At 43.7% G+C, this 15,525-nt stretch overlaps 1 protein-coding gene and 1 non-coding gene across 2 annotated transcripts in view; both read right to left on the reverse strand.

The window, feature by feature from the left end:
- Positions 1-9,867, reverse strand: part of LOC109868275 (exosome RNA helicase MTR4) — a 54,395-nt gene extending 44,528 nt beyond the window's left edge. The window contains exons 1-10 of the mRNA XM_031803371.1: positions 9,258-9,867; positions 8,547-8,690; positions 5,182-5,248; positions 4,977-5,039; positions 4,716-4,828; positions 4,008-4,182; positions 3,617-3,832; positions 3,015-3,113; positions 2,128-2,248; positions 1,845-1,976 (exon numbers count right to left, since the gene is read on the reverse strand). Coding sequence (XP_031659231.1) covers positions 1,845-1,976; positions 2,128-2,248; positions 3,015-3,113; positions 3,617-3,832; positions 4,008-4,182; positions 4,716-4,828; positions 4,977-5,039; positions 5,182-5,248; positions 8,547-8,690; positions 9,258-9,361 — 1,234 coding nt within the window. The 5' untranslated portion in view covers positions 9,362-9,867. The remainder of the gene's footprint in view (positions 1-1,844; positions 1,977-2,127; positions 2,249-3,014; positions 3,114-3,616; positions 3,833-4,007; positions 4,183-4,715; positions 4,829-4,976; positions 5,040-5,181; positions 5,249-8,546; positions 8,691-9,257) is intronic.
- On the reverse strand, positions 3,312-3,440 carry LOC116356680 (small nucleolar RNA SNORA35). The gene has a single exon (XR_004205107.1). It is a non-coding gene; the product is annotated as a small nucleolar RNA SNORA35 (small nucleolar RNA).
- Positions 9,868-15,525: the final 5,658 nt, after the last annotated feature.

Here is a 15,525-nt window from a genome sequence, read left to right on the forward strand (position 1 = left end):
CCACCTCTACGCAGACGACACCATTCTGTATACTTCCGGCCCTTCTCTGGACACTGTGTTAACAACCCTCCAGGCAAGCTTCAATGCCATACAACTCTCCTTCCGTGGCCTCCAATTGCTCTTGAATGCAAGTAAAACTAAATGCATGCTCTTCAACCGATCGCTGCCTGCACCTACCCGCCTGTCCAACATCACTACTCTGGACGGCTCTGACTTAGAATACGTGGACAACTACAAATACTTAGGTGTCTGGTTAGATTGTAAACTCTCCTTCCAGACCCATATCAAACATCTCCAATCCAAAGTTAAATCTAGAATTGGCTTCCTATTTCGCAACAAAGCATCCTTCACTCATGCTGCCAAACATACCCTTGTAAAACTGACCATCCTACCAATCCTCGACTTTGGCGATGTCATTTACAAAATAGCCTCCAATACCCTACTCAACAAATTGGATGCAGTCTATCACAGTGCAATCCGTTTTATCACCAAAGCCCCATATACTACCCACCATTGCGACCTGTACGCTCTCGTTGGCTGGCCCTCGCTTCATACTCGTCGCCAAACCCACTGGCTCCATGTCATCTACAAGACCCTGCTAGGTAAAGTCCCCCCTTATCTCAGCTCGCTGGTCACCATAGCATCTCCCACCTGTAGCACACGCTCCAGCAGGTATATCTCTCTAGTCACCCCCAAAACCAATTCTTTCTTTGGCCGCCTCTCCTTCCAGTTCTCTGCTGCCAATGACTGGAACGAACTACAAAAATCTCTGAAACTGGAAACACTTATCTCCCTCACTAGCTTTAAGCACCAACTGTCAGAGCAGCTCACAGATTACTGCACCTGTACATAGCCCACCTATAATTTAGCCCAAACAACTACCTCTTTCCCAACTGTATTTAATTTTAATTTATTTATTTATTTTGCTCCTTTGCACCCCATTATTTTTTTATTTCTACTTTGCACATTCTTCCATTGCAAAACTACCATTCCAGTATTTTACTTGCTATATTGTATTTACTTTGCCATCTTGGCCTTTTTTGCCTTTACCTCCCTTCTCACCTCATTTGCTCACATTGTATATAGACTTGTTTATACTGCATTATTGACTGTATGTTTGTTTTTACTCCATGTGTAACTCTGTGTCGTTTTATCTGTCGAACTGCTTTGCTTTATCTTGGCCAGGTCGCAATTGTAAATGAGAACTTGTTCTCAACTTGCCTACCTGGTTAAATAAAGGTAAAATAAAAAAAATAAAAAAAATGGCACTATATAGGTAATAGGGTGCTGTATTCCCTATATAATGCACTACTTTCAGTGGTGATGACTCAAATGGCACTATATAGGTAATAGGGTGCTGTATTCCCTATATAATGCACTACTTTCAGTGGTGATGACTCAAATGGCACTATATAGGTAATAGGGTGCTGTATTCCCTATATAATGCACTACTTTCAGTGGTGATGACTCAAATGGCACTATATAGGTAATAGGGTGCTGTATTCCCTATATAATGCACTACTACTTGAAGTCGAGCTTGGACACCTGCAGGGAGTATCGTTAGGCTATTAAACTGTATATTATTATGGGGATAACTATACCTGTGTTGAAGTCGAGCTTGGACACCTGCAGGGAGTATCGTTAGGCTATTAAACTGTATATTACTATGGGGATAACTATACCTGTGTTGAAGTCGAGCTTGGACACGCGCAGGGAGTATCGTTAGGCTATTAAACTGTATATTACTATGGGGATAACTATACCTGTGTTGAAGTCGAGCTTGGACACCTGCAGGGAGTATCGTTAGGCTATTAAACTGTATATTATTATGGGGATAACTATACCTGTGTTGAAGTCGAGCTTGGACACCTGCAGGGCGTAGGCCTCACACTCCTTCTTACTGAAGCTGAAGATGATGACCGGCTGGAAGTTCCGCTCCATGATCATTTTAACAATCTTAAACACGTTGGATAGCCCTAAAGAGAAACACAACCACGTCGAGAACAAAAAAAACAACCATTTTGAAACCCTAATTTAGATGACACTGACCCCTGACAAAACTACTCCCACAAATACTTCCGCTATTCTAAAATAACATAATGGTTTATCGGTCTTAGTCACACACACCTCGTGTCCCTCCTTTGCGCCCCTTGGGGTCCCATTTGCCCCCTCCGCTGCTGCCTCCAGAGTCACCCGTGTCTCTCAGCACCTGCATGGCCGTGTTGAAGTTGTCCTCCCTGAACTCTCCCTGGAGGAGACAAGCAAAGGATCAACAGCCAACTTTAACCCGACAGACAGTACACCAGGCAGACAAACTGGCCCCATTTCACATTCTGCAGCAAGCTGACTAAGATCGAACCACAACTCAGGTGGGTCTTGTGTGGTGAAGGATAACAATTATTTACAGCACGTTTTATTCCCTGTACCCTTGGTAGTGAGATTGTTGTGTTCAGTACCTAATGAGAGTAAACTCTCACCAAATTTTATTTGTTGAAAGTGTGGAATATGTCAGTGATGCAGGATGCATTCTAATCACAAATCGTGCGTGGGAATCTTCGGATATTATGCACATGGCCCCATTGTTCAGGAAACAACACATAGAGCTATTCCTGGAGGTGTGACTGGTCCGCACTCTAAGCTACTGATTGTATGTTTAACCTAGTACCTAACAGCATGTTTAGTCACTGACCCACATTGTACACCAAACCTAAATAGTGAAGTGAGTTTCCAATAAGCATGGTAGCACTAAGACGATTTAAATTCTACTGAATCTAAATTGACTAAAGATTATCTTAGTGCAATGATGCTTTTGGGAAACCCAGCCCTGCTCAACACAGCACTAGATCATCTTTATGGCTACATCAATTCAATTATTGTACAAGGAACCGAATGAAGTATATTTCCACTGACAGGCTGTGCATTATCTCTCTGTGTGTGTGTAGTAAATGCAGAATGTCATGTATTATTGTCCTAGTCAAGACCGAGGAAACCTCGAGCTGTGTGCGTTTCCTTACGTTCTCATCCACCACAAGGTGAAGTCCGTCGCCACCTGCTGGGAAGATGTAGTGCTGCAGGGGTGTGGGCCGGAAGTCAGTGTACACCACGTGACAGGGCTGCATGGGGACAGGTGGAAGTCAACAACATGAGCACCTAACGACAATCCCTGAAATTCTTTTCAACGATTTCGTTAAAACAATTACGCTTGATGCATGTCTATAACACAAACACGCTTACAAGAGACAAGAACAAGTCAATTGTATGAGCACCTGATGCTTGATGCACAAGTAAGCAGACTAGGGATATTTTTGGCTGTGTTTTCTCAGCCTTCGAAATGGAGAGGCCGGTGTTGTGGCCCTGCCTTTCTGCAGACTGAGGTTTACCTGGCAATGGAAGGAGACTGGACAGCCAAGGGGACAGCAGCTGATCACTAGACAGGGCAGAGCTAAGGGAAATCCCAACCAGGTCTTGACGAACCTTTGGACCTTTTAACGGTCACCCCGACACCTTGGCCCAAGCGAATCAAACCCCTTGACGAGGTCTCTAGTTGTTGGGTTAAGGTCGCTCCGTGGTAGCCTACACACATCGATACAAGTAAATACATTTATTTTGTCTTTACCTGTCTGTGGAGGTGGCAGATCCATTCAGCGAACTGCTTGGCGTTTGGGATGGTGGCAGACAGGAAGACATAGTGGACGTTGTCAGGAAGCAGGATGATGGTCTCCTCCCACACCACGCCACGCTCGGCATCTCTCATGTAATGGATCTCATCGAAGATGACCCAGGCCACCTCTCTCATGACCTCTGACCCTCGGTACAACATGCTCCTCAGGATCTGAAACACAGAAACAAATTAAATGTCAACATAATCAATCATTTTCAAACTAGACAGACTAGTAACACTAGAGAAAAATTTAAGTACAACTTAGTCATATTCTAGCTCAGCCTAAAGACAGTGGAGATTGTTGGCGAGAATAATGTAATTATAATGGGAAGCTGTAATGGCATACTTCGGTAGTCATGATGAGGCAGGAGGCGGTGGGGTTGATGGTGACATCACCGGTCATCAGGCCAACATCCTGGAACTCTTCGTACATCTCTCTGTACTTCTGGTTACTCAGGGCTTTGATGGGGCTGGTGAAGATGACCCTCTGCTTCTCCCTCAGAGCTAGAGCTATGGCATACCTGGATGAGGAAGGGAGAGGGCGGGAAAGTGAGTAAGAGGCTTTTTCTGGTGGGGGGGGGCAAAGCCAACGGCTTTTTTAGAGGTCCTCCCGTTGGCTGCGGTGACAATTTAGCTGTTTTAAGGCTAATTTCCTCAAATTCTACACATTTTGCAATTTCTTATGCTATTATAAGCGGAACATTAGAACAAAATAATTGCGGGGCCATGACAAAAAACACTCCTGAATGCATAATGTTGATTCTCTCCGACTTTAAAACTGTATTTAGTGATTGTCAAATATGTTCTTACAAAAATTCATACTTAATATCTTGTTTTAGTTGTTAAAGTTCATTATGAAAATACCGTTTCGGATGGGAAAATGTTCTTAAAAACTTCAGTATTTCACTCATCAAACGCGCAAAACATCTGAACACACTCGTACTCTTTTCCCAACATCTTGCTAACCCGATACATACTGTGCTGCACAGTACATTACAGCTCGGCCAAACTCAGTAGTGTTAAACCTGAAAGGGTATCAGCATATCAAACTCACTCTGCACAGACAGTCTTTCCTGCAGAGGTGTGGGCAGACACAAGCACTGACTGGTTGTTATCGATACACAGAATGGCCTCACGTTGGAAGGGATCCAGAACGAAGGGATACTCCTGCAAAAAGAGATCAGTTTGATGTTAGCAGGAACACAGATGGGTGGACTGGAGTCATTTGACAAGGCAATGTCAAAGGCCATGAGTTTCAGACTGCGCTCTCAAAGTATCCCAATCCAATCAGTGGACTGATGTACCGTTACAGTACCTTGGCTGCTTTCCCCACACGAGGCTTAAGCTGTTTGTACTCCTCATTGGCTGGTAGGGCCACCTGTCAAGGTAAAGAAAGCAGATTTTCAGTAAAGGGAACCAAGTTGTAATATTGAGATATAGGCCTACCGAGGTTGCATAAATGTATTTTTTTAAATGAAGTCATTAAATTCGTATTTCAAAAGCCCCGTGAGCGCTCTTACCTCGTGGTTGCACCCTTCCACTGTCTCAACCGGCTCCACCCTCACCTTGGGCATGCAGTCGGCAAGACTGAAAAAGCGAGTTTCACATTCATCAGTATTCAATCCATTAACCAACCATGATAATAATTCACATTTCTTTGCAGATCATATAGTCACGAAGCTAATTGTGTCTATAACAAGACAATAACACCACACAATAACACTAATCTTGCCTCGCCATATTGTTCTTTTTTTCCTAAGGTGTGCGGCAGTCGGTAGAGATGAAAGATAGCGAGTGTGCAGAAATAGCAGTGGGCTGGATTAGAACCCGTGCTGCAGGGGTAGCTATATCTAATCCGGAGGTAGCCATTGATCATGACTCCGTTCCATTACACATAAGATCAATGGACGGACGAAGGAGTCTTCTGTAGGGGGGTGGGGTTTGTTAACACGCATCGCTTGCGATAAGGTTTTGGAAGCGTACAGGTCTTATCTTAGTGAGAAGGAAAAAAATGTTAAATTAACACACATTGGTAGGGTTGGGATTTCCATGTCACAGCACTATTTTACAGAAAACAGACAAAAGATAGAGTAGACTAGATTTCCTAATTAGCTATGTGTCCAAACACCTGTGTAAACAGAATTGATTAACGGCTCATGGTGAAATCATAACGGCATACAGGAACTCAAGTCCTTTTGTTCACCTGACCTAGAATTCCTACCAATCAAATGCTGACCGCATTATCTCCCAAGAGACTTCTCTTCGATTTTAGTCACAGCCGTGTATACCCCCCCCCCCCCCCTAAACAGATACCACGACGGCCCTAAATAACTTAACTGGACTACTTAAACTGGAAACCATATATCCTGAGGCTGCATTTATTGTAACTGGGGATTTTAACATTGACATATACGCTGACTCTGAGTTTATTAGGAAGTGCATTAGAGATTGTGACTATTAAAACCTTCCCTAACCAGAAACCGTGGATTGATGGCAGCATTCAAGCAAAACTGAAAGCGCGAACCACTGCATTAAATCATGGCCTGAGGACTGGAAACATGGCCGAATACAAACAGTGTAGCTATTCCCTCCGCAAGGCAATCAAACAAGCAAAGCGTCAGTAGAGACAAAGTAGAGTAAAGTTTCAACATCTTAAACACGAGATTTATGTGGCAGGGTCTACAGACAATCACGGATTACAAAAAGAAAACCAGGCCCGGTGACCTCTTGCTCCCAGACAAATTAAACAACTTCTTTGTGCGCTTTGAGGACAATACAGTGCCAATGACACAGCCTGCTACCAAATACTGTGGGCTCTCATTCTCCGTGGCCGATGTGAGTAAGACATTTAAGTGTTTTAACCCTTGCTAGGCTGCCGGCCCAGACGGCATCCCTAGCCGCGTCTTCAGAGCATGCGCAACCAGCTAGCTGGTGTGTTTACGGACAGATTCAATCTCTCCCTATCCCAGTCTGCTGTCCCCAAATGCTTCAAGATGGCCACCATTGTTCCTATTCCCAAGAAAGCAAAGGTAACTTAACTAAATGACTAATTCCCCGTAGCACTCACTTCTGTCGTCATGAAGTGCTTTGAGAGACTAGCCAAGGATCATATCACCTCCACCTTACCTGATACCTTAGATCCACTCCAATTTGCTTACCACAATCGCCATCACACTGCCCCTTCCCATCTGGACAAGAGGAATACCTACGCAAGAATTATGTTAATTGACTACAGCTCAGCATTCAACACCATAGTACCCTCCAAGCTCATCATTAAGCTTGAGATCTTGGGTCTCATCCCCGCCCTTTGCAATTGGGTCTTGGACATTGACGGGACGCCCCCAGGTGGTGAAGGTAGGAAACAACATCTCCACCCCGCTGATTCTCAACACTGGGGACCCACAAGGGTGGGTTCTCAGTCCTCTCCCTGTACTCCCTGTTCACCTATGACTGCGTGGCCATGCATGCCTCCAACTCAATCATCAAGTTTGCAGACAACACTACAGTGGTAGGCTTGATTACCAACAACGTCGAGACAGCCTACAGGGAGGAGGTGAGGGCCCTCGGAGTGTGGCGTCAGGAAAACAACCTCTCACTCAATGGCAACAAAAGAGATGATCGTGGACTTCAGGAAACAGCAGAGGGTGCACCCCCCTATCCACATCGACGGGACAGTAGTGGAGAGGGTGTTAAATTCCGTAGCGTACACATCACGGACAAACTGAAATAGTCCACCCACACAGACAGTGTGGTGAATAAGGCGCAACAGTGTCTCTTCAACCTCAGGAGGCTGAAGAAATGTGGCTTGTCAACTAAAACCCTCACAAACTTTTAGATGCACAATCAAGAGCATCCTGTCGGGGTGTATCACGGCCTGGTACGGCAACGGCACTGCCTTCAACCGCAAGGCCCTCCAGAGGGTAGTGAGGTCTGCGCAACACATCACCGGGGGCAAACTACCTGCCCTCCAGGACACCTACACCACCCGATGTCACAGGAAGGCCAAAAAGACCATCAAGGACATCAACCTCCCGAGCCACTGCCTGTTCACCCCGCTATCGTCCAGAAGGCGAGGTCAGTACAGGTGCATCAAAGCTGGGATCGAGAGACTGAAAAACAGCTTCTATCTTTAGGTCATCACTAACATAGAGGCTGCTGCCAACATACAGACCCAAATCACTGGCCACTTTAATAAATGGATTCAATAAAGTTATCACTAGTCACTTTAATTGTGATTACATATGAGATGAGTAATGTAGGATATGTATATACTGTATTTTATACCATATATTGCATCTTGCCTATGCTGCACTGCCATTGCGCATCCATATATGTATATGTACATATTCTTATTCCATCCCCTTACAATGTGTGTATAAGGTAGTAATTGTGAATTTGTTATATTAATTGTTAGATATTACTGCACTGTCGGAACTAGAAGTACAAGCATTTTGCTACATTCGCATGAACATCTGCTAACCATGTGTACGTGACCATGTGCACCATGTGTAGGTACACCACAAAGCGTGTTGTCACCAAAAAAATACTGTCGGTTGCAACTGTTAAAACCATTGAATTGTTAGATACTACTCCGCTGTTGGAGCGGTGAACACAAGCATTTCGCTACACCCGCAATAACATCTGCTAGAAATGTGTATGTGATCAATAAAATATTATTTGATCAGGTTACAGTAAGTGCGTATTTTGCAATTGTGAAATTATTTTTTATGTGATATGAAAGGTATTTATATTTCAAGAACCGTACCATTTAAACAGAACAGTAAGGTCCTTGGACTAAGGAGTAAAGTTAGGCTCCATTAGTCCAATATTGGGCTAAGACCCCCCCCCAGCCCAAAAATCTAGCCTTGTTCAAAGTCAATCTTACTTGATCTCCTCTGTAGAAAGAGTCTCCAGCTTGGACCTCTTCCCAAACACCACCTCATCTGTCCCGTTGTTGTCTGCTTCCCGCTTACTCTTGGCTGCATAGAACTCAGCCTTTCCTCCTTTGCCATTTTTACTGGTCGATTTCCTAATGGAAGGGAATATTTTACGGCAATGTTACCTTAAGACAGAAACAAGTAGACTTGTGTTATTCCTCAGCAATTTCTGGCTGATATTTGAATATTTAAACTTAAACGTTATCTAGCTAAGGAACATAGAGCAGCCAATCAAAATAATCAGATATGAAATCCAGGACAATACCACCACTTAAAAAAAAATATTCAAATAGCTAATCACTACATACGACTATGGAGAGTATGGAGGGCCAGATAAAATAAAAGTTGACACACTGGACTGCATCCTACATAACTAACATTGTTCACATTTTCAACAAATAAAATGTTGAGAGAGCTTATTCTCATTAGCTAGGTAGTAAACACACAACAATCTAACTACCAAGGGTCTGGGATGAAACAAACACAATGCCGGTGTAAACGTGGGCAATGTGCTGTAGCTAGCTAGATACTGTAGCATTAACATTGAGGTCTAACGTTAGCCCTGATGCCCCATGCGCGCATTCTCATTTGATAGTTGTCCATGTCACTACTTGAATGAAACATCTCCCTAACGGAGTTAAACCCCATAGCATACGTACCCCTTTTCAGGAACCGTTTCAGGTACCGCTAGTTTCTTTTTAGTTGAAGTTGTTTGTTCTTCATCAAACACGCTGAACAAATCGTCACCAAAGGCATCCGCCATGATTGCAAGAGGAAAGCACACAAATCCCACAATGCAAATGCATCAGCAATGTCACTTCCTGTACAGCATCCGGAAACGATCAAGTCATAACACGGGAAAAATATTTTTGACTCGTTTTACTAGTCATAAAACTAGCCACAGCATTATCAAAGACAGTACAGTATGAGGATAGGATAAAACTGCTTCTCCAACAAAAATCCCCTTTCACACTTGTCGGTCATCGGGTGTCTCACGCCGAGCTGCGCATGTGCAAACTGTCAAATTAAAGGCACTCCTTCGATATAATGTTGTTTTTGACGATAATGAAAACGTGTCAGTTTGTCACTCTCGCAAGATTTGAGTAATAACATGTTCAGCTATTTAATACATTGGCTTATATCCAGGTTGTACCTTTAGATTTCGAGAAAATGAACAACTCGGGAACAATTTGTGCTTCTCTCGTTGACTTCTCAAACCCCGGTCTGATCTGTTTGTCTGTTTCGCAATCTTTCCCAAAAGTCTCGCAATGTGCGCATCTGGTTTACTTCTTCTTCTATTATATAACTGCAGTCCGCAAACCAATGTTAAAAGTGTATTCCGCCACCTACTGTGTTGGAGTGTGTGGTCAATCACTGTTTACAACATTTCTAAATCCTCCTACCTAACTCAGTACTTCTGAGAAAATAAAAAACAGCCCTAATAACTTGTAATAGACCCCTCCCCATCCCCAAAATCCCTTCCAACCCCCCCCCAACCCAATTCAACCTCAATGACCCTACACTTCAATCGTTCCATCTCTTCAGCATACTTACAACAATATAACAACATATGCTCCATCGTTTCACCGACCATACACTCCATACACAAACCATTCTCATGCTTGCCAACCAGATGTAATGACGAGTTCAATGTACAATATTCTAAGCGCAATTGAGCAAACACCACCTCTTCCTTCCTAGTCCCATCTCTTCTGCCGCACATCTATCAAAATGGCTCTGATCTTACATTTGGCCTCACCTCTACCCAGTGGAATATTAATATGAATCATATCTCGTTTCAAAGCTCTTTTGGCTAACTGGTCTACAATTTCATTCCCTTCCACGCCTGAAAGTGAAAGTGAAGAAGAAAGTGAAGAAGAAGAAGAATCTCACTACTACACCCATTCTCTCAATTCTCCATAATAACATTAATACCTCCAATAGAAGGTCATTCCTATTAGATTTACCAGATGACAAACTATTCAATACAGACAGAGAATCAAATCCAATTTATTTATATAGCCCTTCGTACATCAGCTGATATCTCAAAGTGCTGTACAGAAACCCAGCCTAAAACCCCAAACAGCAAGCAATGCAGGTGTAGAAGCACGAAGAATCTGAAGAATCTGAGCATACTATAATTCTAACAGGTTGTACATCCTCTGCCCACTGGAGGGCAACTATTATCGCCAACAGTTCAACTGAGTATACTGACAGTTCATCTATTAGTCTTCTACATATCTGTACATCAAATTCAGGAACGTATATGCCTGCTCCTGTGCGCGCACTATCTGGGTCCTTGGATCCATCTGTGAAAAGCGGTTAAAAAAAGCATAAAAACTTCTACCAATGTAATTGTCAACCAGTTTCCCTTCATCACTGACTTCTGACCAATCTTTCCTTTTCTCTATCAAGGTTAGATAAACAACAGGATCTGGGAGCGGAGGAACATCCCCGATCACCACAGAAGGGCCAACCTCTAACTCCTCAAACCACTCTCATCAGCAAGCTTTGGAACTGTCCAACCAAACCACTGCCTTGTCTACTAGTATATTCCCAACAGTCATCTAACAGTAGCAGTGGGATGCTCAACCTCACAGCTTTTCAACCCAACAAGCTAATGACAATGTTTTAAACCGTATATCCAAAGGCATCTCACCTGCCTCCACTAGTAAGGCACATACAGATTTGGATTTAAATACACCAATACATATCCTTATTTATATTTTTTATTTAACCTTTAATTAACAAGGCAAGTTAGTTAAGAATACAATTCTTATTTACAATGACAGCAAACCCTAACCCGGACGAATCTGGGCAAATTGTGTGCCACCCTATTGGACTCCCAATCACAGCTGGTTGTGATACAGCCTGGAATCAAACCAGGGTCTGTAGTGATGCCTCTAGCACTGAGATGCAGTGCCTTAGACCAGATTTTTTTAATGTACTGGATTTTGTACAGCTTTTGTTCCATAAACTATACACCCATAATCAATTGTCATCCTGACAGGAGCTCTATAAATATCTATCAACGATTGTTTGTCAGCACTGCATTCATAACCAGAGACCGAGCGCATACAGTGTATTAGGAAAGTATTCACACCCCTTGACTTTTTCCACACTTTGTTACGTTACAGCCTTGTCCTAAAATGGATTAAATCATTTTTCCCCCTCATCAATCTACAGTCATGGCCAGAAGATTTGTGAATGACACAAATATTAATTTTCACAAAGTCTGCTGCCTCAGTTTGTATGATGGCAATTTGCAAATACTCCAGAATGTTATGCATTTCAGTGCTGCCACAAAAGGACCAGCTGACATCATATCAGTGATTCTCTCGTTAACACAGGTGTGAGTGTTGACGAGGACAAGGCTGGAGATCACTCTGTCATGCTGATTGAGTTTGAATAACAAGGGGCCTCCCGGGTGGCCAGAGACTCTGGGTTCGCACCCAGGCCCTGCCGCGACCGGGAGGTCCGTGGGGCAACGCACAATTGGCATAGCGTCGTCCGGGTTAGGGAGGGCTTGGCCGATAGGGATATCCTTGTCTCATCGTGCACCAGCAACCCCTGTGGCGGACCGGGCGCAGTGCGCGCTAACCAAGGTTTGCCAGGTGCACGGTGTTTCCTCCGACACATTGGTGCGGCTGGCTTCCAGGTTGGATGCACGCGGTGTTAAGAAGCAGTGTGGCTTGGTTGGGTTGTGTATCGGAGGAGGCATGACTTTCAACCTTCGTCTCTCCGGAACCCGTAAAGGAGTTGTAGCGATGAGACAAGATAGTAGCTACTAAACAATTGCTTGGAATCATTGTTCTTCCTCTGTCAACCACGGTTACCTGCAAGGAAACACGTGCCGTCATCATTGCTTTGCACAAAAAGGGCTTCACAGCCAAGGATATTGAGACCCCTTCCCTTTTTCCACATTTGGTTACGTTACAGCTTTATTCTAAAATGGATTCAATACATTTTTGCCATGGTGTGGGTCCGACTGTGTCGTGGAAATACTTCTTAAAAATATCTCTTAAGACACCAGAGCTTGTGAGTTCAATAATAGACTTTATTACAAAGTAATAAGCCGAGCTGGTCCATGGAGCAACTGCCAGTCCCAGACTCAGAGATCTCTTTATATACAGTTTCAGTCTGACACAACATACACAGTCACTCCTCTTTATGTACATGATTCTCATCTTTTGGTATTCTGACACTATTGTTTCCTAATCTTACTTCTAGTCTGTCTACGACCACCTTTATCGCACGGATTATATTGGTGGCATAACCATAGCAATGATACAAAAGAATAATACAGACATTCATTTATAATGCAGGTGCATGTCCAAGGACACCCACAGGACTAGACAACGGCCTCCATCAAGCCCACAATGGCCCAGACACACACACACACACAATGGCCTCCTCCCAAGCCCACATTGATTGTACTCAACACTCCGAGACAAAACAACACATGCACCAGAAAATCCCCCATAATAGCTAAAGTGGTCTTGGTCAGGACCCAGGCCCCACCAGAGCTTGAGACGTTCACTATGATCTCCTGAAGAACACACACAACACCATGAGTTACGTATTGGTTCCTGATCTAGATCATGGATCAGTTCTGAATTATTTACAGCAGTGTAGAATAGGATAGCACAATGATTGAGTATAGGAAATAACAAGGCATTTCTACATTTACCAGATGCTCTTTATCCAGAGCAACATTACAGAAGCAATTAGGGTTAAGTAACTTGCTCAAGGGCACATTGACAGATTTTTCACCTAGTTGGCTCAGGGATTCAAACCAGCAACCTTTTGGTTACTAGCCCAAAACTCTTAACAGCTAGGCTACCTGCCTCTCATTTCCATAGTGTTTTCAGAGACAAATCAGTTACTTGGCTATCTGACCCTGAGACCCAATTTGGCAGGTACTATAACAAGGCCCCTCATACCCCAGAAATCTCACCCCTGTCTGTCATAGTACCCCATCTCACCTGGTGCTGCATCTTCTTCCCTCCTTTCAGAGTGGCGTTGAAGTTGACCTCAGATTGGTTTATGTCTCCCTACCTAGGTTCAGACTGGTAGCTTGACACTCGTCCAAGGACCAGGCAGCTGTGTTTACAGTGCCCCCTGCTGGAGTTTGGAAGGTACTGGGGTTTATTTCTCTAGTGCAGTGATGAACTGAGATACTGCTATGAATGAAAAAAAGTGAAACAACAATTGCCCACATTAACCTGTCTCTATTTTAGATTGTGCTGTCCACAAACATAGCGGAAACTGGAGTCACCATACCTGATGTTGTGTGAAAACAAGTACCATGAGAGCAGTCAGATGAGTTCCCTGGTGGAGACGTTTGTCATCAAGGCCAGCGCCCTCCAGAGGCAAGACAGGGCAGGACACGTACGGAACGGGTTCTGCTTCCGCCTCTAACCCAAGTCCAGGTCAGGTTCTCTCTGTAACAACCTGATTGTGGATGTTCCTTCTAACGGGGTTCACTGGAGGATCTGTGACTTCATATCGTGGTACAGTAACAATTATTTTTAATCAGAGGCGAACAATTAAAAAAAACACACAAAGTAACCACAGACCCATACTCCAAAATAACTACTTACACATGGGTTTAGAATAATGACTGTCTTACCACTTAAACACATGATCTCACCCCAAACAACCTCCGTTTCCGATTCTGTCCCCTCTACAGCAGTGTGAGTACGGCTCCCCGTAGGAGTTCCTGTGCAGAGCCCTGGATGCGCCCCAGCCCCAGACAGTGAGTAACGCTGTGTGCCTGTTCCAGGGGATTGGGGCATGCATACCGGAGGGTCATGCCCTTAGCCCTCTGCGTTGCCACCCTGCCCCTAAATGACAAGATGCTCATCTTCGGCACCATCTTGGGCTGCCTGGAACCAATTGTAAGTTATGTCCATCAACAGTGACATAAATTATGTCTGAATTGCAAAATGAGCAGTTATATGTTGTTACTTTCTCTGCAATACTGTGATATTTATTTAAAAAAATATGAAATAGTGTGTTGGAACTCATATCGGTAAAAACTGTATAGCTCTGAGTTTAAAAGGTGCTCTTTGAATAGGGTAGTCTCCAGTATATTCTCCATACTGAATGTAATTGTATATTCCAGGCGACTATAGAGGCAGCTATCTCGGAGAAGTCTCCCTTTGCCACACCCATGAACCAGAAGGATCAGGCCAACCTGGCTAAGGCAGCCCTGGCTGTTACCAACTGATCACCTGGCCATCTACATTCTATCTGCTTACTTGGAGAGGTAGCTCTTTTAATAACAGCATGAACGACCAAAATCAGAGATAGCTAATGCAGGCACATGTTGATTAGGGCACACGGTAGCAAAACATTTTGCAACGGCGGATGAAAACAAGCGTGTCTTACTCGACAGGTTCACTCAGTACCTCTACATTTCAATCAGTTTTCTTCCATTTTGTGCCTAATGAACAGGACCCTGTTTTCTCTAATATAGTAACATAGTCTAACTGAATGAGTGTATTGTTTCTATGCCCTTCCAACTTTTCAGCCAACATCTTGGTTCCTTATAACATATAATATATGCCATTTAGCCAACGCTTTTATCCAAACAATTGTCTTGCTAACGGGTGGAAGATCATACGCAGTGAGAGATATCGAGCCGAGACAACCTACTGCAGGAAACACTTCCTGAATCGCACTGCCCTTAATCACCATAAAGGTACTCGACTCAATCAATATATCAAATCAATCAAATGTATTTTATAAACCCCTTTTTACATCAGCAGAGGCGAGGAAAAACTCCCTGAAAGGCAGGAATCTAGGAAGAAACCTAGAGAGGAACCAAGGTGGCCAGTCCTTTTCTGGCTGTACAGGGTGGAGATTTGAGGAAAGATCATTATTCAAGACGTTAAAATGTTCATAGATTACCAGCAGGGTGAA

The sequence above is a fragment of the Oncorhynchus kisutch genome, linkage group LG23 (assembly GCF_002021735.2).
Source record: "Oncorhynchus kisutch isolate 150728-3 linkage group LG23, Okis_V2, whole genome shotgun sequence".
Taxonomy (NCBI): domain Eukaryota; kingdom Metazoa; phylum Chordata; class Actinopteri; order Salmoniformes; family Salmonidae; genus Oncorhynchus; species Oncorhynchus kisutch.